Here is a 21,646-nt window from a genome sequence, read left to right on the forward strand (position 1 = left end):
CATGACACATACGATATACTGCTTTCATACTGCTATATCCTGCTTGGTGTAGATCTGGCTCAGATATCCATTTATCCATTTGCGAGTGGCATCTATATACCACCCTTTGAAATATTGATAACATTGTCAGGTCCTCAGTCCATTGCATTATGGGAGGTGAACATTTATCCTTCCAACATTGTAATAGTCTTTTAGTTGTCATAAGGGCTTGGAAAATCCATTTGTGCTAACCATACATTAACTTCCAAGAAAATGATAAATAGTTTAGGAGGACATGTACATCATTCAGTATTAAAGACTGTTCCAATGCAAAGTTTATCCGTATTATGACCTCCTCCCAAAAGGAGGCAACTACTGGGCACTGCCAAAACATATGGATAAAAGAAGCATTAGGTGCGTTACCTCCAACAATTATGTGAATTAGACAAGCCTTTACTAAAAAGACATTGTGGAGACCAATAAACCCGATACATTTTTTTCTGAATAAGGCATAGACTAAGATCCATAGGTAGTTCCGGTACAGACGTTAAAACAATGATTCATTGGTTAGGCAAAATAGAGCACTCCCATTCTCTATCCCATTCCTGTCTTAGACCTGAGTCTCATAGATATGACAGTCTTCTATTTGAAGGTGTTCTCTATATGAAGGTCTGTGTCCTGTCCAAGTCCAATTTAAAGATAAAGAACCACAAAAAGGGAAAGCAGCAGGAGCCTTGCAGTTGCCCATCTGGAATCAGCACCTGGACAGCAGACTGGGCAGCAAGGACAGGGATCAACAGGTTACAGTCTTCCATACTATGGTGAAATGTACTGAATTTCTATTTAAATTATAACAAATATTTATACATTTGCATATGTACAATTAAATTAGCATATGCAATTTTTTTGCATATCAGTGTCCTCTTCTGACCTCTTTTTTGGTGATGTGTTAAGTGGCCACTCTTCTTGAACTCTAAACATAATAATATCGGAGTCTAACTTAATGTGACATGCAGCCATTTGTAATAAAAGCTGAAGAACCAGTGTGGTGTAGGAGAGTGAGTGTGGTGTAGTGGCTAAAGTGTTGGACTGGGAGTCAGGAGATCCGGGTTCTAGTCCCCACTCGGCTATGGAAACCTGCTGGGTGACTTTGGGCCAGTCACAGACTCTTACCCCAACCCACCTCACAGGGTTGTTGTTGTGAGGATAAAATGGAGAGGAGGAGGACTATGTACACTATCTTGGGTTCCTTGGAGGAAAAAAGGTGGGATATAAATGCAATAAATAAAAAATAAAATAAAAGCTGACAGCATGTTTTCTTATTATTGCATAACAGCATTGGGAGAGCACAATTTGGAGTGGAGAAATATGAAGGGGGTGTTTATACCCTCCTTTCAACCATGAACGGAGCCCTCCCACTTCCCTCTCGGCAGGATTCTAGATACATATGGATATGGAAAAGTGGTGTGTATGGGGAATGTTAAGCCCACCCTTCCCACCACTTCTTAATTCCAAATTGCCTCTTCCCCACGCTGCTTTGCAGTGAAGAAGTAAGCGATATGTTTTTATTACATACCTTTTTGTAATACTAAGTTAGGCTCTGAAATTATCAGCTTTAGGCTTGGTTCAGATGTTACAATCATGATTTAATAAGCCATGGCTTATTAGACCAAGAACTAACATTGTGCCTGCAAGCACCTCCCACGATAGGAATTAAACCACAGTTTCCTGGTTCAGATTTAACAGGAAACTGTGGCTTAATGAACCCCAGAAGTCTTTCCTTATGGGGCATGAGAGATAGCAGGAGGTAAGGGGAGGAGAGAGTACACACTTGGACTAATAAATCATGATTTATTACAGCAAGATCTTTAAGTCTGAACTCTGCCTTAGGAGTACAAACAACCTCTCCATCAACAGTAATAGTACAGCTGCTTAGCCAATTTTGAATCATCCCTGGCAAGTCCTTAGGCTTTCAGTATTTTATAATAGTTCAACAGAAGCTGGTGACAGCTCAGCCAAGCAAAAACATATACCCAAGAGGAACAGTATGCATTATTAATAGCCCTATTCTTGATCGCTCCTGTTCTTCAATATGGACATTGCCATGTATAAATGTGAAGCCGCGAGCCATTACGGAGAGAGCTGACTTACATACAGGTGTCCTTGAAAAACCACTGAGACTTCAGTAGTGGGGTATATGTGTGTGTTGCTCTTAAGTAGGTCAAATTAAGGGCAGCCATGGAACTAAAAATGTATATGTGCTAGGTAGTGAGAATGAATGCCATTCTTGCAAAATGAAGGGAAATGTGGCATATAATCCCCCCTCCCTAATTTTTCATACCTATCAAAGAAGTAAAACAGCATGATGCTGAAACGTAGCAGCCCTTTAAGTAGTACCACGGTCAGACAAGAGCATCTTCATTAGATATTGGTTTAATTCTTCTAGCTAAATGTTCCAGAATTAAGATCATTCAAGTGGGATTATCTGTACACAACCTTAACTCCAAGCTATTCCTCCAGGGTTAATAATGCAGATATTTCACCTAGCAGGGGAAGATGATTTAGGAAAAGAAAAAGTGTCCATAAAATTGTCCTGCAACAATAACTAACTGAAGACAAAAATCACAGAGGCACATATTAAACGGTTTTGTACATTAGATGCACTCATGGACTACAGGGGTATTAGAGGCATTCATCATGCAAGGAGAAAATATATACATTAGAGTAAATTATATATTCAAGGCTAATCCCAAGGCTAATCCATTGCTGTATACTTTTATATGCGAAAACTATCGCATAATCCAAATACTGGCATTTTTGTTATTTTAGTATTGTAATAGCATTAAATAACTATCATTTTAAAAACTATTTGAAGAAATTTTTAAATGATTCCCGCCCCCTGATGCTGCCACTGGGTGCTTTGAAGATGGAAAACACACCCTTTAAACCCCAAACCATGAGCTACGTGCCCCACTACAACACCAGAGATGCCATTCCACAGCACACAAGGAAATGAGAGCTGGCATTATGTTTATATGAGAACTTGCAGTGAGATAACAGCCTTAAGTGTGCAGTGCTATGCGTATTTAGAAAGAAAAACATTCTACAGTTCCCAGCATTCCCCATGCTGGGAATCGTAGGACTTTTCCCCCTGTCTAAACATGCATAGGATTGTGCCCTTAGTGGTCTTTAACATCTGGTTTGTTGACATGAACAGAAGGGCCATCCTCAATCTATCATGACTTCAAATCAAGAAGCTCAATGTGGATACATCCAACGATTTGCTCTTTTGTCTCTCTGGAGTAGAATTTACAAATCAACTACAGTGACCCACGAGAAAGTGGGCCCCACAGGGATCGGTATTGGGACCAATTCTTTTCAACTTGTTCATAAATGATCTGGAATTAGGAGTGAGCAGTGAAGCGGCCAAGTTTGCCAATGACACCAAATTATTTAAGGTTGTTAAAACACAAAGGGATCTCTCCAAAGGGAGAGGCGAAGGCTATCAATGGCTACTAGCTCCAAAGGGATCTCTCCAAGCTGGGAAAGTGGGCATCCAAATGGCAGATGCGGTTCAATGTAAGCTAGAGTAAGGTGATGCACGTTGGGGCAAAAAAGCTCAACTTCAAGTATAACCTAAAGGGATCTGAGCTGGTGGTAACCAAACAAGAAAGAGATCTTGGGGCTGTGGTGGACAGCTCAATGAAAATGTCCACCCAGTGTGTGGCTGCTGTAAAGAAGGCAAACGACATGTTAGGCATTATAAGAAAAGGAATAGAGAATAAAACTGCCATTATCATACTGCCTTTATACAAATCTATGGTGCGACCACACTTAGAATACTGTGTGCAGTTCTGGTCATGACACCTAAAAAAGGATATTATGGAGCTAGAAAAAGTGCAGAAAAGGGCAACTAAAATAATTAAGGGGCTGGAGCATCTCCCCTATAAGGGAAGGTTACATAATTGGGATTGTTTAGTTTGGAAAAAAGGAGGCTAAGGGGAGACATGATAGAGGTGTACAAAATTATGCATGGTGTGAAGAATGTGGATAGAGAGACATTTTTCTCCCTCTCTCAAAATACTGGAAACTGGTTCATCCCATGAAGCTGATTGGTGGGAGATCCAGGACAAATAAAAGGAAGCACTTCTTCACACAGTGTATAGTTAAATTATGGAACTCACTACCACAGGATGTAGCGATGGCCACCAATTTGGATGGCTTTAAAAGGGGGTTGGATAAATTCCTGGAGGCGAAGGCTATCAATGACTACTAGCCCTGATGGTTGTGTGCTATCTCCAGTATTCGAGGCAGTAAGCCTGTGTGCTGTTGCACCATGTCCCGCTTGTTCGTCCTTGGCCGACAGCTAGATGGCCACTGCAAGAACAGAGTGCTGGACTAGATGGACCCTCGGTGTGATCCAGCATGGCATTTCTTATGTTCTTAAATCCCCAAACGTCAGCAAGGATTTCTGGCTTGAAAGTATCAGGAATGTCTAATTCTGCTAGACTCAGGCAGTCATCTGAGGACAACAATTCCAATGTAAGGGTTTTCTTTTCTTTTTTCTTCTTTTTTCTTATTCTTTTTTTTAAAAAAGAGAACATATTTTTTTTTATGATTGTGTAAACAGACCTATGGATGCTAAGTCAACTTAGAACCCTAAAGAAATGTTATTGACAGCAACCCAAGGCAGCAACCCTTTCCACAATGGCACATGCTATGTGTTGCAATGGAATTGCAATTGACTTGCAGCGTACTAAAGCCTACCCTACCCCAGCAATATTACCCAGGGTATTAGAATGTTTGATTAACAGCTTGCAATATACGCTTTGAATTCTCAGGCTCAGGAAACCCTCAATTTTCCTACATGACAGGGACCTTGGGCCAGTCACAGACTCTCAGCCCAACCTACCTCCGAGGGTTGTTGTTGTGAGGATAAAATGGAGCGGAGGAGGAGAATTATGTATGCCGTCTTGGGTTCCTTGGCGGAAAAAGGGTGGGATATAAATGCAATAAAATAAATAAATAAATAAATTTTCCTTCACATTTTTTACTATCCCCTAAATACTAAGTTTCCTTTTCGTATGAGCTAGCAAATTTATAAAGCATCACTAGCTCTCCGCTCAGTTCTATAACATTAAAACTTAAGTTACACAAATGCTACAGAATCGTAACCATTATTTTGGGGCCTCTGGTGACCTGAGCTGGGGAAGGACAGAAATTCCGGAACCCAAAGGCAAGTGACAGAAAAGTACCAGAAGAGGGAAGTGAGAGAGATTCGAAAGGGAAAGGGAGAGAGAGAGAAAGAGAGAGAGAGAGAGAGGAAAGCAAAGAACAAGGAAGCAATTTTTAAAAGCTCCCCCCGCCGTGTCTTCAGTGAATTCTGTGCATTCCTTTTTCCTTGAAGTCCTTATTATTTCCTTAACTCTGCAGACAAACCCAGCCTGTCCTTCACTGTTTCCATACCATGCTTCATACTTCTAAGAGCAGTGTGCCTTTTCATAATTTACTACTGAATTCCAAAATTGCCACAAAGCATTTCCAATAATGGCTGGCACAAACCATCTGCTTACTCAAAGAAACTGGGTTTTTCTCTCTTTCTTTTTTGTTTTTGCCATTGTGGCTCTGTTCACATGTTTCAGAAGTCACCCAATTTATTCACCACAAACAGAAGCCATACTTCTACATTATACTTTTCACACACACTCCTTTGAGTGCATTTGCAGTGTTGTTCAAAACTGCTGGCCCTTCTCAAAGAGTTTCAGAGAGAGAGAGAGAGAGAACGAGAGAACACTACTATGAACAGAGACATCATGGGAATTGCCCCAAAGTGATGTTAAATCAAGGCCACTTAATAAGAGAATGGGAATTGAATGGATCAAAGGTTCATCATGTGGTAACACTATTGATTGATTCACCATGTTCCAAGCTTGCAATTGAAATCACATTTACCACTCTGATGCAAAATGTCTGCTTTGAATGGTGGCAGAAAAAAATGTGCGTCTGTTGTTGTACATTTCGGTTTGTTTGCAGAGTTAAGGAAGTTAGGGTTAATAGAATGTTCAAAAGATGGGAGGGGCTTGTGAGTGAGAGAATTCTGAGGTTTTAAAAGGGGCAACTGACAGCTGAACCCTCCAGTAGGAATTAAGGATTGAATTAATGTACATGGAGGGCATATCTACACCAGCCCTTTTTCCCGGGGTTGTCCCGGGGTCATCCCTGTGTGTCTAAATGATGCACAAGGGATCCCGGGGGCAGATAATGACAACCCCTCCATTTTCCTGGGATAACTGCTTCTGCTGTAAACACAACCCTGGAAATGAGCCCAAAATGCTCATTTCTGAAACAGGACTGGTCAGTAAAGCTCCCTGCTGCAAGCTCGCCTCTACTGACCTGGCCTATTCGAGAAATGAGCATTTCGGCTATTTCTATTTGCTTTAGGAACTTCCTAAACTTCCTGTTGCACTAGCCGTGGGGCCTGCATTGGATATTGTCCCCTGCCTATTGTTTGATGATGCTCTTCTGTCGACAGCCCAGCACCAGTAATGTGGGGCAGAAATTTTTTCAGTGCTTTATTTTTCTGTGGAAAAAAAAATCCATTTCCTAAGTCTATTAACTTCATTAGTAATTCGGTAATTAGTAACAATGACATATATGTCATTGAAATGGAGCTAAAAGGCACAGAACAGCAAAACTGAAGGTGTCCCCAAAACAAGGGTACTAAACTCCATTGAAATAAATATGAGGTTCTCAGCATATAATGCACAGTTCTTTGGTATTCTAAAATTAATTAGTGCAACCTGGTGAGCATGGGTTATGCAAGGGCTAATCAAGCCTCGCATAACACTAAAACAGACCATGAGCTGGTTTGCAAAATCACTGTGAATTAAACAAGTCATGGTAGCTTGTTTAAGCTGCATCGCATGGCAGGCACTATTTGCTGAATCACCCACCCAGGCACACGTGTTGTGTCTTCCAAACCCAGGTCGCATGCATTGTTGGAAAGGGAAACAACCCTCATTAAAAAACCCTGGATGGTTGTTGGATTATTTGAGGGTTGTTTCCCTCCTGAACAAGACAAGCTGCTCAGGTTTGGATGACCCAACAAGCTGGTGATTACGCAAATAGCACCTGGTATGCCCACTTGTTTAAACCACAGTGAGTGCGCAAACCAGGTCATGGTCCATTTTAGGGTTATGCAGGGGTTGTTTAACCCTCATATAACCCATTCTCATCAACTTCACATGACACAAGAACCCTGAGCAGGGGTTGCATATTAAAAATGGCATCTGCACAACCCCACATGTGCTGCAGCCTTACCATGGGTTAAAACACTTTACACAGTTGGCTTCTGGTACAAGTAGAAATAAACTATTGATCCTCACTTTAATTTTCTGAAGAACATTGTACTGATGAGCAAAAAGTGAGCAAGTGCTTGTCCACCTGTATGCAGCCCAAGTGAGGTTGCAATGAAATTACAGGTTATTCAGGCTGCTATGAACATATACAAATCTTCAGAGGACAGGATTTGTGTCTCACATTTGTGTCTTAAAAGCCTTTAAATTTTAACTAGTGCTCTTGAGCAGAAAAGACTGTCACCTCAGATGTTGAATAGTTACTTTCTTATCTGAAATATTCTTGTCAGAACAATATTTGCAGCACAATGATGTGCAAGGGGGCACTACTGAATCCCAAAATCAATTGAATAGTTCAAAACCAGACTTACTTATTATGATTTGTGGATGGACTGCATGGCATTTAAGGTTACTTCCAGGCCTAAGTTCTATAATTAGCCTTGTATTTTCATGGCTGCCAGTTTTCAACTCCATACAAATTGGGTCCAGATAACAGTAATACTCTGTCATTTCCCTTCCAGATGTTTAGATTTAGCAAATTGGAACACTGAGCTGAAGACACAGGCCTTTAGGCCTTTGTTCTGGTTTGCAGGCACAAATCTGCTGTGAGGCCTATCCAGTTTGGAGGCGTTCCCTGCTTGCATTCATGCTGAGTGAACCACAGTGCTTCCAGGATTACTAGAAGCATGCTTTCGCAGTAAATTGAAATAAACCTTGAAAATTCAATTCAATTAAATCAAAGATCGACATGGACAGTGTTCCCTCTGCCCTTTGCAGAATGGAAAGACTGGAGAAGGCGTATGCCATGGCTATCAGAATGGAATAACAGAACTAGTCCCAGTGAGTAACAACCAGAGAAATTAAGAGAAGCAAATAGTTTGAGGTATTGTTTACTGCTCAGGCAATAGGGTCAATATTTAATTATATTTGAAGTTTGGCTTCTGATTTGATGTTTCTCTAGCTAGAAAACTTTTCAGACCTTACAAGAAAGAAAAAAACTAGCCCATTCCCTTTTCTTTTTAAAGCTAAGTGAAGAACCAATCTGTTCCTGTCAGCAGTTGACAAATGGCATTACTTCTACAGAATGCATTTTTAAGACATCAACTTTTTCTGTGGGTTCAGCAGACTGCTACTACTGTTATTTGGAGACTAGCAGGGCGCTGTGCAATCAGTGATTACAACAATGTCAAATGTGTGATGGACTGGTAAACGTCTATTGTAAAGTTGGAGCATTACAAGCTTCTGTTCCATTCCAGAACATATTGGCTGCCACTGTAACTCCCACTTAATATTCCCCCCCCCTTAAGGAATGGGAGGAGCAATCCTGTGGTGCCTGGGAGGGGCCAAGGGATGGTGGTTTCCTCTTGAGGCTGCAGACACAGCTACAACCTGCTGGAGGGGCACAGGCATGTGCAGCACATTTCATTAGGGTGTGCACTCCGGGAATTTTTTTTTTTAAAAAAGATGAACATTTACATAATACTCAGCCATAAAGGGCATTATTTATTTATTTATTTATTTATTAAACACTGTAGACACTGATGCCCTACTATTGGTTCAGCTTGCCTGACTGTGGGAGGGCCATTGCAGGTGAGGGGAGGATTAAGGAGATGCTTATTGCTTGAGACATTAGGGTGTGCCTGGGCACACCCAGCACACCCCTTGCGCACACCTATGAAGAGGGGGGAATCAGAGCAGAGATCCCCCTCCCAGCCGCTATAGAAACGACCTTAGAAGAGAGTTGGGATGGAGGAAAGAGGTTGGGTGGGGAAGGGAGGGGAGGGGAAATCCACAACACTCTCCATCGCCCATTCCCACCCACAGCAAGCTAAGTCAGCTAGAGGTCCATCTGGCTGAAAATGGTTTTTTAAGGTATAATGGGAGCCATTATCTCCATTGTTCCACTTGCCTTGCCTCTCAGAGCCCTTCATCTAAAGAGCAGTAATACTCTTGGACTGCACGCTTAACTTACTACATTTTCATTCCAACCTTCCTCTCCAAAGTTCAAGGTAACGTGCATGACTTGGCCCTGCCCACCGTTTTGTTCTTGTCTGGCACAAGGTCAGTCAGTGAGCTTCATAGCAGATTATGGATTAGAATCTGGGTTCCTCTAGCTCAGCACAGTCATTACACCACACTCGATTACAAGCATTCCTCCCTAGGAATTCACTTGGGATGATTTGTTAAATGTTAGAAAGTGGTTGATGAACAGGAACAAAACAGGTACGAGTGGGTAACATGAATTGTTTAAAACAAAAGGTAGGGGTGGGGATGAAGACATATCACCCATGTCTCTTTGTGTGGTTGCCTTGCATTTGTCAAAGATCAGCCACTTTCATGTGGGACAAAACAGGGTCACTTGTGATGCCAATTAAAGGTAATGAGATGTGTGAAACTAGGCACTGTCAGTCTAAGTATAGCAGAAATAGTGTACAGTAAATAGCAAATTCTGGTTTGTTTTGAACACTCCTACACCTTAGCAAATCTGCCAGGGAATTCATTACCCAACCAAACAAATCAGCTCTATGAAAGTGTATGTACAGAAAAATAGTTTGGATGCATCAGTGATCTCTGGTATTTAGAACTGCATCAATAGGTTTGTTGGAAAGGTGATGGAAGAATACCTTGTTTTTGGCACAATACCTGAAATTGTTTGTCTAGGCAGGGATGCAGTGCTATACCTGACATCTGTTGGGCAGATACACACACACACACACACACACACACACACACACACACACACACACACAATTATATGCTTGGGTTTTATTGTTTTCTTTTTTCAGGGAAGTTAGTTCTTGCAGATAAATATCTGATAAATATATTATACACCTTTCAAAGGCTGGAAACCTATGCACACTTACTTGGGATTAAACCCCATTGAAAAAGTTGTACTTACTTCCAAGTAAACATGAATCAGAATAATTGGGCTGCATAATTTTCTCAGCCTAGAAATCAAACTGTTTTTAATTATATCCTTTCATTTAGGAAAAAAATGAATCTTTCTTCCTCTTTCCAATATCTCACATACAGTCATAGATGTCTAGCGCTCCTTGAGAGCAAAGGAGTTAACACTGTTTTTCCTCATGCATTTTGTTTCAATTTTTATTTTCTCAAGATATTAAATATACCATTATTAAACACTGAAAAATCAATAGTCCACTTTAGAACAGACACACTAGAGGCCAAGTTCTTTTGCTAGAAATACCTCATTGATTTTGTATAGGTTGGATTTTCTCCCCTCAATAGACTATTTGTACCTGGATATTTGCTGCTGCAAATTGAAATCAATTCCTGCACTCCAATAAAAACGTAACTTTTTACCATTCGCAGAACAAAAATGAAGTGTTGCAAGTTAATAGTTGTACTCCCATTTTCAAGGAATGTATTGATCACATACAATTAGTAATTTGTATGTTCTGCCAGACTCCAAAATTCTGCTCTTGCTTGGTCAACAACAGCAGCAAACATGACAACTAGAGAAAGTGTGAAGCAGGCCTGATAAATCTATGTGCACATGCTTTACTGGTATCTAATACGGTACTAATGGTGAAGCTGGCCTTATCCTCTTCCTTCAAAGAGTGATGACACCGAGAGAGAGATGGCACACATATAATGCATTTGCGTTGGCAACAACAACTCTATCACTATGGCATCCACAAAGGGGAAAAAAATGGAGCCTACTGCTTTTGCCCAGATTTTATGAACACACATGGGGCTCATCTACACCAAGCAGGATATTCCACTATGAAAGTGGTATATAAAAGGCAGGAACCACACTACCTGCTTTATATAGGTATTGAAGTGTACTAACAACTGTTGGAGTCCATTGACACATACCATATACCGCTTTCATAGTGTTATATCCTGCTTGGTATACATGTGTCAAAGGGCCCCAACAGTTGTCAGTGCACTTCAGTACCACTATAAAGCAGTAGTGTAGATCCTGCAGTGCACTTCAATACTGCTATATAAAGCAGTAGTGTGGCTCCTGCCTTTTATATACCACTTTCATAGTGGAATATCCTGCTTGCTGTAGATGAGCCCACAGAGTCTTTCTATACTGCTGAGGTGATTTTGAAAACAACTCCTCCTTCGTAGATGTTCACCTATTGTTATTTTAGACTCTAATAACTTGTCAACCAATTCTATATATTCTCATGGGGGTTGTCTTGACAAGAGGAAAGCCCCGGGGTGGCTCCGTAGTGGCGCTAGGTTATCCCAGGGCTTTCCTCTGATGCTCCGGGGACTTACCCTGACTTTTTCCTCCTGCAGTGAGGCGACGACGGCATTTGCAGTTACGTGGTGGTGCACGGGTGTGGCGGCGGCTCCTTCAGAGGTAAACCGTGCGCTTGCTCCTTGCCGTGTGGACAATTAGCAGGAGTGCAAGTGCGGCATAGCGGGGGCTCGAGGTGCCAATGTGACCTCGTATACACCCCCCCCATGGTTACTGTTGCCATTGCTGACTCAGAGTAGAGGCAAACACTACAATACTAGTGGTTGTCGTAGGGAAATCCGGACCATTTTAGGCTCACTGGATTCCCAGAGTCCGTGGTTTGGCTTGCATTTGTGACCCGAGCAGTGGGCTTTTTCCAAAAGCCAGGAACTTTTCTCTTGCCCCCCCCCCCAAATTGATATTTACTCAAATTGCTGTGCTCTCCCCCTCCAAAGGGTCTGCCACTTCTTGGTCCTGTTGGCTGCTTGCATACCACCCACCCCCACATGCACCTGCCTTCCCCTCTTGCTGGCCAGCTGGCTTACTTTTCCTGGCATGGACAAGTGCGCCCGTCTCGCCAGCTCACTGCCTATAAAGTCCTTCTGCCCTCAGGAGCAGCGTGGCACCTGCACGAGGTCAGGCAATCACAATAAGTCCTGGGAGTTCCGAGATCTCTTGAGATACTTTGCCAGACGTGCAGGTCCGATGCAGCTCCTGAAGGTGAAAACAGCTTAAAGGCAGTATGCTGGCAAGGCAGGCAAGCATGTCCGCGCTAGGAAAAGTAAGCTACGTGTGGTGGGCAGGTGGGCAGATGGGGGGAAGGGAGGAGGAAAAGAGGCGCAGAGTTGAGGTGGATTCCTGCTTCAGGCAATGACCTGCCTTGGGCCAGCCTGGTTGATTTGTCTGCTCAATGAATGTGAAATAAAGGCTACCTGTGGGGTGGCAGGGAAGAGCGAGGAGGAGCCTCTTCCAGTCAATCTCCCTGGAATTTAATAGCTTTTTAACACCCTAAATAAGAAGTCAATGAATTTTTATTTTTATTTTGGTCAGTGTACTTAACTAAGAAAAAAACATTTCTTTCCTCAGTGATATCAACCCAAAACAGAGGCATTGTGCTTCTGAATACTGGTTACTTGGGAAGCCAAGAGGGAGGGAGGTGCTATTGCACTCATATCCTGCTTGTGGGCTTCCCATGGCATTTGGTTGGCCACTGTGGGAACAGAATGCTGGACTATATAGACCTGTCCTCCAGATGTTTTTGACTGCAACTCCCAGTATTCTGGACCATTGTCCATGCTGGCTGGATCTAATAGGAGTTGAATTCTAAAACATCTTGAGGGCACTAGGTTGTGGGAAACTGAGATAGGCCTTTAGTGTGATCCAGCAGAGCTCTTCTTATGTTCTTTTGAGATGAAACCATGGCATTAGAGTTCTCAGCATGCAGATACACATTATTTGGAGAAAACTAAGACCATAAAATAAATGCGGGGTGGGTGGGGGCAGTGGACACTGATACCTTGGAAGGACATCTCAAGTGCCTTCAAATTTCATTGTCTCCACATTACTTGGCTTCCACCACTGTAGATGTGGAGCAAAGTTTAAAAGACTAGCTGCCCAAACTTTGCACCATCTGTTTGTTTTGGTTTTCACAACAGATGTTAAATTCAAACAGTAATTAAATTCAGTCACGTCCAAACTTTTTATAAACGTTGCAGCGTTTAGGCTACTAATCGGTGCAAATTAAGTTATCCTATAATAGAGCACATTTGTCTAATAGAACAAAAACAGTTTTAAAAAGTAACATTAAACAGTGACTGAATATTATATTCCCACATGCCTAGATACTCAAATAGCATTATTAGGCTTCAGAGGAGTGAACTGAAAACATTGCACAATAGTGCTATTGCAAAATGCCTGCCATCCATTTTGCAAGTTGTGAAAACGGGGAATAGTGTGGTGATTTTACAGGCGTGTGGAGGGTTAAAATGTTTCTGGGATGTGTGCTTAATGACTGTGGACTGCATTCCCTTCAAGAACATTCTAGGAAAAGGCATGGTGCCTGCAAGGAGGCAGCCATCATCAAGAGCAAAGGGTTAAAAAGTCTCTGTCACCACACTGCAAAATGGTAAGTGTCCCCTCAAATCTATGGATACTTTCATGCCCCTATGAACAACCCCTCCCTTTCAATTTTTAGAGTAACATTTCTAAGCAGTCTTTCCACGGGCAGCTTCTGGAAGAAGATTATAGTGGTCTGGTGGCCAACTGGCTGTGAATTGACGCTGTGGTGAAATTCAGAGGATGAGGTATTTAGTCCAAAATTTGAAGATGTTCAAATTCCCTCAGGGCAGGGAATTTATATTTTGTGGTTAACCTGTTTTCATGTTCCAGGCATTGCCATTTTTTTAAAAAAAGTTTGGCTCTGTCAGAGACAATACCACTACAGTTGTTTCTTTTACAGAGCCAATCATTATAATCATCTATTTATTCTAAGGATCACTGAATTCAAACTCTTTTTCAGGATTCAATGAACCTTACATTTTGGAAAACCACAAAATATTTGTTAGAATCAAGAACAAACCTAGAAAACTAACAGTATTAGTGACTGCACATTTTTCAAAGTCTTAGAATGAAGGAAAACTGAACACAAATAGTTCAGTCAGAGCGACAGTAGCAGCTGGAGTCATGACCCGAGACGTCCAAATAAAATAGAATTGTAAGACACAAGGATGCTTTGGCACAGCTGCTGGGAGCTACGTAAAATCATTAAAAGGGTAATAATTTAAAAATAAAACATGCTTAGACTTCCCAGAAAAGCCTCTTTTACCCGTCTCTCAATTGTTAGGAATAATGAGTGTTGACTCTTATCTTTTTCTTTCTGGTATGTCATTTGTGATCCAGTTGTTTCTAATCTGTTGTCTACTGTATTCTATGGATGCAAAAACTGCCATTTTAAAGAGGTGCAGTCGTCAGACCTGTCTATGGTCTGTGAAAGAATGACCTTTGAGATAACTCAAAGCATTTTGGAAAACTCAAGGAGTGACAAATGCAGATTCTGTTGGACCATAAAGAGCTGCTATTGATGAAAGCCAAACGGTAATATCCAGTTTTGCCCTAATACTAGTGCTAATGAGGTTATGCAAGTGTAAACCAACGCTCACACAATGTAATTTCAGCAAATTTCATGGCAGTGAATTTTGTGGTTTATGCTGGTACAACATCATTGGTAGTAGGGCATAATTGTGGTGTAGTGGCTAAGGTGTTGGACTGGGAGTAAGAAGATCCAGGTTCTAGTCCCCACTCAGCCATGGAAACCCACTGGGTGACTTTGGGGCAGTCACAGACTCTCAGCCCAACCTACCTCACAGGGTTGTTGTTGTGGGGATAACATGGAGAGGAGGAGGATTATGTATACCACAGTGGGTTCCTTGGAGGAAAAAAGGTGGGATATAAATGTAATAAATAAATAAATGGAGACAAAACCTGCATGTGGGACACAGAAACCTTTGCTTAGGTGCTGTGATACAACCTTTGCTCAGTCCTTCCCCAGATGCACAATGGAGTACATTTTATATAAGCATTCTATGCCATGGCTAAGCCTGAGGGCACTGCACTGGCCCAGCCTGCAATAAGTTTCATTAAGGGATAGTACACACACACACACTTTTGTTGGCTTGCCTCAAGGAAATACCAGGCTAGGCTGCTCGCAAGCCCCACGCATCCCTCCAATAACTCATCCCAATTCTTCAGAAGAAACGCTCAGAGGATTTTATTTAAACTCACAAGGTTTCATCCGTCATTTACTAGATATAAATGCAACCTGGGACTTCCCAATGGGCAAGAAGCAAAGAAAAAAGTATGACACAGACAGACATACCCTGTCAGTTACAAAAGAAAGACACTTTGCTAAATCCATTTTGTAACTATAGTAACATACTCCCCTTCATAAGCAACTGTGTATGGAATGGGAAGACCGATTCTGTCAATTTCAACTAAGTTCCTAGAAGTGGCAGCAATGGTATCTGCAGACCAGTAGCTTCAAAGCATTAGCATATTTCATATTCCAAACTAAATAACACGGAGCATCAGCAAAAGGACACTTGACATTACTTTTCCTTTGTACTCCAGGAAAGCATTGTAACTTACTTCCTGACCCTAAAGGTATATGTAGATATCTCAGCTCAAGCCAGTCTGTGATAACATTCTATATGAAGTAGGTGAAGCAAATCTGACCCTGTAATGCAACCAGCCCTTTCAGCCCTATTATGATTGCTCACAATGGACTTTTTGGGTCATCTAAATGTGTTTAAAATGTTATCTCCAGTCTGTCCTGTGTCCTACACCAGCATGACTCCTCTCCTACAACTTCTGCTGGACACAATAGCATGTCACATCACCCAGTGAAATCTGGTTCACATATTCAGCTGGCCTGCAGGAATACATGGGGCTTCAAGCTTGTAAACCAGTGGCGATGGGAAGGAGGCATCAAATTAGCACCTACAGGTAGGGCCTATTCACATGTGACCACTGTGATTTGTGTCATTGTGGAGTCCACTTTTGAAGCCATGTTGGGCACCATGTGGAGCTCACCAAGGATCTCATCTGGTGATGGGCCTGTGACTCAACTAGCGATTGCAGATTTTCTTGGCACAGCAGCATAGGCCCATGGTGATGTAATGGCTTGGCTTGGCTTAAAACTGTAGTTCAGATGACGATGTTGCTCTAACAGTCTGTGCACTCAGTTTGACAGTGCAGTGCTTCACGGGATGAGACATTAAGTATAGTCCATCTTCATACTGTTTTGGTTCATGTACTTAAATATGTACCCTAAGGTCTTCCTCAGGGATTCTTCTCCGCAAGCCCCTGCCAAGTGAGGCAGGTGGCTACCAGGAGGAGGGCCTTCTCTGCTGTGGCACCCCGGCTGTGGAATGAGCTCCCTAAGGAGGTTCGCTTGGCACCTACATTATATGCTTTTAGACGCCAGGTGAAGACCTTTTTATTCTCCTAGCATTTTAACAGTCTATAAATAATTTTTAACTTGGTGTTTTAAATGTGTAATTTTGCATTGCTGCTGTTTTTATTTGGTTGAGCTTTTATATTGTATTTTATATTATGGTTTTATACTGTTGTTTTATACTTTGAATGTTTTTAATTTTTGTGAACCGCCCAGAGAGCTCTGGCTATTGGGTGGTATAGAAATGTAATAAATAAATAAATAAATAAATAAATAAATAAATAAATAAAAATAGGATTGGTCACCTCTAAAAAGCCAGGGTGGTGTAGCGGTTATTGGTTTGGACCAGGGGCACGGAGGCTTGGGTACAAATCCCCACTTAGCCATGGAACTCACTTGGTGATCTTGAGTCAGCCACTCTAACCTCTGCCTAACCTCCCTCCCAGGGTTGTTGTGAGTATAAAATACGAGGGACCATATATTACCACCTTAGTGTCTTGAAGGATATAAAATTACAGCAATGGTCTCAAAATACAGGTTCTGAGTGGGGGCTTCTGACCCACACAAAGCCCAGTATGTGTGTGCGCGTATACACACATGGACAAGACAAAACAAGTAAATAATGGACGGATGGGTGAAGGGGGGAAAAACTGCTTCTCCCTTTAAAACTAAACCCCTTGTCTGGCCGCTGACCTCAAAACTCAAAAACCAGCCAGACTGATTAAAAAAGGACTACTTGGCAGCCCTTCCTGCAAATATACAGCAAATTACTACCGCCAATCTTGTAACAGAGGCTACCAAATATCCCCCCCAGGCTATGCTTAAGATGAAATATGATCAGTGCACAGAAATCCAATCAAAATAGTAATTATCACACTTTTGAAAGAGCCTTGTTATTCCTACACTGAACACCACAGGGCTTGTGGTTCAATTCTCAATCATTATCTCTACAGAGAACAGGAGTTTGTATACGATCTAATGAGGATTGGATCTCTGGTAAAGTTGGAAACTACTAGGACAACATTTAGCAACACTAAACTAAACCAATTTGCAAGATTAAGGATTATTTACCTTTTCACCCACATCACCTTTGTCACCCATCAAGCCATGTTCACCCTGAATTTGAGAGAAATATAAGAAATTGGTTAGCATAAAGAAATGTTTAAACAATTTAGCACTGCTCTACATTTTCACCCATTTTTGCTTCTATTACGGATGCTGGAGAAATTTGCAATGGAATCAAATGAGTTTGGATTTCTATGAATCAGACTCAAATGCAAATTCCACAGTGGACCAGCTTTTCCTGAGTCACACAGATTCCACTGGTTTGCGCGCCAGTTTTTTTTTTAAAAGAAAACTTTTGAAATTTACACAAATTCAGTCACAGTAAATAGATAAAATTAAAAACAAAACAAAAAACACCAGCTGAAAATTCACATTTCCCCATTGCCTAAAGCATGAAAATGCACATTTGGGGGGGGGGGATATTTGCACATTTTCAGAAGTGCAAATTTGTGCAAATGCAAATTTGTGCAAATATGGGAAATTGGAAAAAGTCTGATTTTATTAATGAATGGGCAGCAGAACAAAAAGCACCAGACAATCCATGAAATGCAGAAAGAATGGATTTTACAAAATCAGTACATCCCTAATTTCTATGTCAGAGGGGGAATGCTACTTACTAGGGGCATTCCCCCTCTGGTCTTCTCTGCCTCAAAATTTGACCCTCTGCAAAGTGGGTCTTCTCTGCCTCAAAATTTGATCTGGAGCTCTGTAGAGGTGATTCTCTGCCTAAATTTTGGAGCTCCTCCCCCTCTCTCCCCCCTCATCAAATTACCCTCGAAGAACCGTTCAGTATTTGGGTAACAGAAATGCTTACAACTCCCTCCTTTTTAAAGATAAACAGATAAAACTTGGCACACTGATAGCTTTTAAAGAGGGATTTAGCCCCACCAAGACTGAATCAGTTCAGTTCATGCTTTGATTTTTAGGAATTTTTAAAATGGAAATTAACAAAAATGCTTACATCGGCATAATTTTTACAGATAAAGAGATGAACCATGGCAAGGAGGGCTTTGGCCACTCCAAGTCTGAATCAGTTCCATTAATGCCTTGATTTTTTAAGGATTTTTTTAAAATTCCCACTCCAACCTTCTCCAACCTGGTGCCCTCCAGATCTGTTGAATGGAACCCCACCCCCTCGACTCAAAAACCAGCCACTGAAATAAAGAGCCTGCCTGTGCCTGACTCAGGTGTAGAAGCCTTCCAAATCACAATGCCAACCAGCCCAGCAGCACTTTCACACTGTGGAAATGTGGATGCTTGACTTCTATGAGTTCAAGCAGAAACAAGCTCCCTTTTTCCCCTTCCCCCAAGCCAGAATCAGCAGCCAGTTAGTGTTTCCCACTTCCCTGAACATTGTGATTGAAGGAGAACACGGTCAGGGAGAGCACTGTGGCTATTCATAACTGGTTAGCCACAGAAGTCAGTATCAAAGCTACCTCTCACCCCACTCAGCATCTTCCAAATATGGAGATATTCACTTCACACACACACAACACACACACACAAAGAGCAGCATAATTATGGAGACTTAGGTGCTCCAATTGGGCATGTCTCTGCTCTGATCGTAATTGAAAGGGTTTGGAAGCGGTCAATCTCTGCTCTTGAAGATTGAATGTTCCACAGATGTTCACAGTTACCAGACAATTCCAGGGCAGAGTGCACACCCCTACTTACATATTTTTATAAAAGAATTACAGAGTATATAGTCACAATAGTAGTAGGGCTTCTAAGGTTGCAATTCTAGAAACACTTACTTTGGAATAAGTCCAAAAGAACTTAATGGACCTTACATCTGAGTAAACATGTATAGGATTGCACTATACATGTGCAAAAATGTAAGACTCATAGACCTTAGCAACTTTTTATACGCCTATACAGGGACAGACCTTGCCATCTTGTGTCCTGTTGTGTATTGTTACCAACACCTTTGGGTGTTGGTAATCTTCAGTAGTTCACCACTGCTTTGAGAAGTATATTCTGTTTTGTTGTATTCTCAATAGTCACATGAATGCCAAGCAGAGAAACAACCTGTCTTAATAGCTAAGATCGCCAGTTGCAGCATTCATAGTACAAAAAACACTGAATGCCATTTCTAGTAGCAGATTTTAGCAATAGAACAGCTGGGAGGCAGGAGTTTTATTGCCTTTGCATTTAAAAAGGGGCATTCAAAGTGACCACCCAAGTTCAATTTCCTGCAAAACAATGTTAATTGATAGCTCAAGGGGGAAAAGGGGGTCAACAGCAGAAACTCTTATAAAAACAGCAGCATTTTCCTAGAATTGGAGAAAAGGTGGAATATAATGATGGTGATGATGACAACAACAACAACAATGACCCTTCCATTGAGGAGTTTAGGATGACATACATAGAGTTATGTCATTTTATCATCAGGACAATCCTCTGAGTTTGGCTGGAAGATGGAGACTTTGACAAGACTATCCAGTGAGTTTAATAGCTAAATGGGAATTAGGGCTTCTTTCTGCATGGAAACACAACACTCTGTTCTAGAAACTATATAAAAACGCAAAGGAATGGGAAGGGAGAAATAACAACGTTCAAACACAGAATCACACTAAATGGATATAAATTGGCTCTACCTTTTCACCAAAATCTCCAGGAACACCAGGAGCTCCGATCAGGCCATCTTCTCCCTGAAACAAATCATATGTTTACGATTATATGATCATAATAATTTCATGTGGAATATAATTTTATGTGATATGAATACATGGTTTTATGTGGAATTATGAAGAAATAATGTCTTTGTAAAAAATATTCTTAATTGTGTCACATCATCCTTAATTGGAGAGAACAATTTCATATTCTTTTCCTAAACAAACTGTTGCGCTAAAGTTTAGAATAATCTGAATATTTACTGAGTTAAAAGCATATTTGACTGATATGTAGTGTACCATGTGGTGTCCTTTGAATCTTTAGGTCACTCGGCTGATCAAAGACACTTTACTAGCTCAATCTGGTTTCAGTTATATGCCTTGAAGCATGTGACTGTCTGGATGGATGGCATCCTGCTCTATTGGTTGGACAATTTGATACTAAATCAGAAATGCAGCAGAAAGTTATGAAGCAAAGTGTTAAGAGTTGGGTGGGTATTGCAAATGGCCTATGCAACATTTTTAAACAATACTTTTTTACAATTTATGACTCATGTAGGCAGAGTGTGGAAGCTGGACTGGGGTATTACTTCCACTACTAAGACTGATTTATATATATATATATATATATATGTATGTATGTATGTATGTATGTATGTATGTGTGTATGTGTGTGTGTGTATGTACTTCCTGGATCCCATTCCCTTCATGCAACATAAATGCAGAGCACATAAATACCATCTCCACCTACTAAGTGGTCTTTGCAGTATATGTAGCCTCTTTCTATCACAGCTTTGCCTTACCACATCATTTCAATAATTTTATGTAAAAGTAAGTTCAGGTCTTCCACGGAAGGCAATGTTCTTCAAAGACAGTTACATTCTTGGAAGTCTCAGGCACATGTGGTGGAAGATGGGCTACAGCATGGATGAGGAACCTCTGGTCTGTAGGCCTAATATAGCTTGTGGAGGTTCCCCCTCCAGTCCACAGATGCTTGGGCTGTCTCTGCAGCCCCCCCTCCCCTCCTTAAGCTTCTTCACCTCCCCAAGCTCCCCCCTACTTGTCCTGGAAGCTACCATGGGGAGGAGGTAGGCGGGCTTAGAAAATATTTTTACCCAATAGGCATTGAACTTTTACTGCTGTTCTAATTGATGTTCTGTTTTAATTGTGCTAATTAGTTTTATGGACTGTTGTTTCATTGTTGTTGTTCTTAGGGTTTTAGTTTTTATGCCTGCAATTTTGATTTTTGGGAACCACTTTGTGAATTAAAAAAAAATGGGATTGAAAGAAGCTGAAATAAATAAAAAAATAAAAAAATACAAACAAGCTACACACATAAAAGGATATTGTAGTTTTTTATGCTTTTGATGACTTAAAATTCTGTATATTTCTTTTTAATGCTCACTGCTTTAAACTTCTGTAAACCGTCCAGAGAGCTTCAGCTGTGGGGCAGTATATAAATGTAATA

The 21,646-nt window shown here is 41.2% G+C and overlaps 1 protein-coding gene across 1 annotated transcript in view; it reads right to left on the bottom strand.

The window, feature by feature from the left end:
• COL19A1 (collagen type XIX alpha 1 chain) overlaps positions 1 to 21,646 on the bottom strand; it is a 214,355-nt gene that overhangs the window by 118,215 nt on the left and 74,494 nt on the right. Inside the window, exons 9-10 of the mRNA XM_063125809.1 lie at positions 20,164 to 20,217; positions 17,573 to 17,617 (exon numbers count right to left, since the gene is read on the bottom strand). Of these exons, the coding sequence (XP_062981879.1) occupies positions 17,573 to 17,617; positions 20,164 to 20,217 (99 nt within the window). The remainder of the gene's footprint in view (positions 1 to 17,572; positions 17,618 to 20,163; positions 20,218 to 21,646) is intronic.

The sequence above is a fragment of the Elgaria multicarinata genome, chromosome 4 (assembly GCF_023053635.1).
Source record: "Elgaria multicarinata webbii isolate HBS135686 ecotype San Diego chromosome 4, rElgMul1.1.pri, whole genome shotgun sequence".
Lineage (NCBI taxonomy): Eukaryota > Metazoa > Chordata > Lepidosauria > Squamata > Anguidae > Elgaria > Elgaria multicarinata.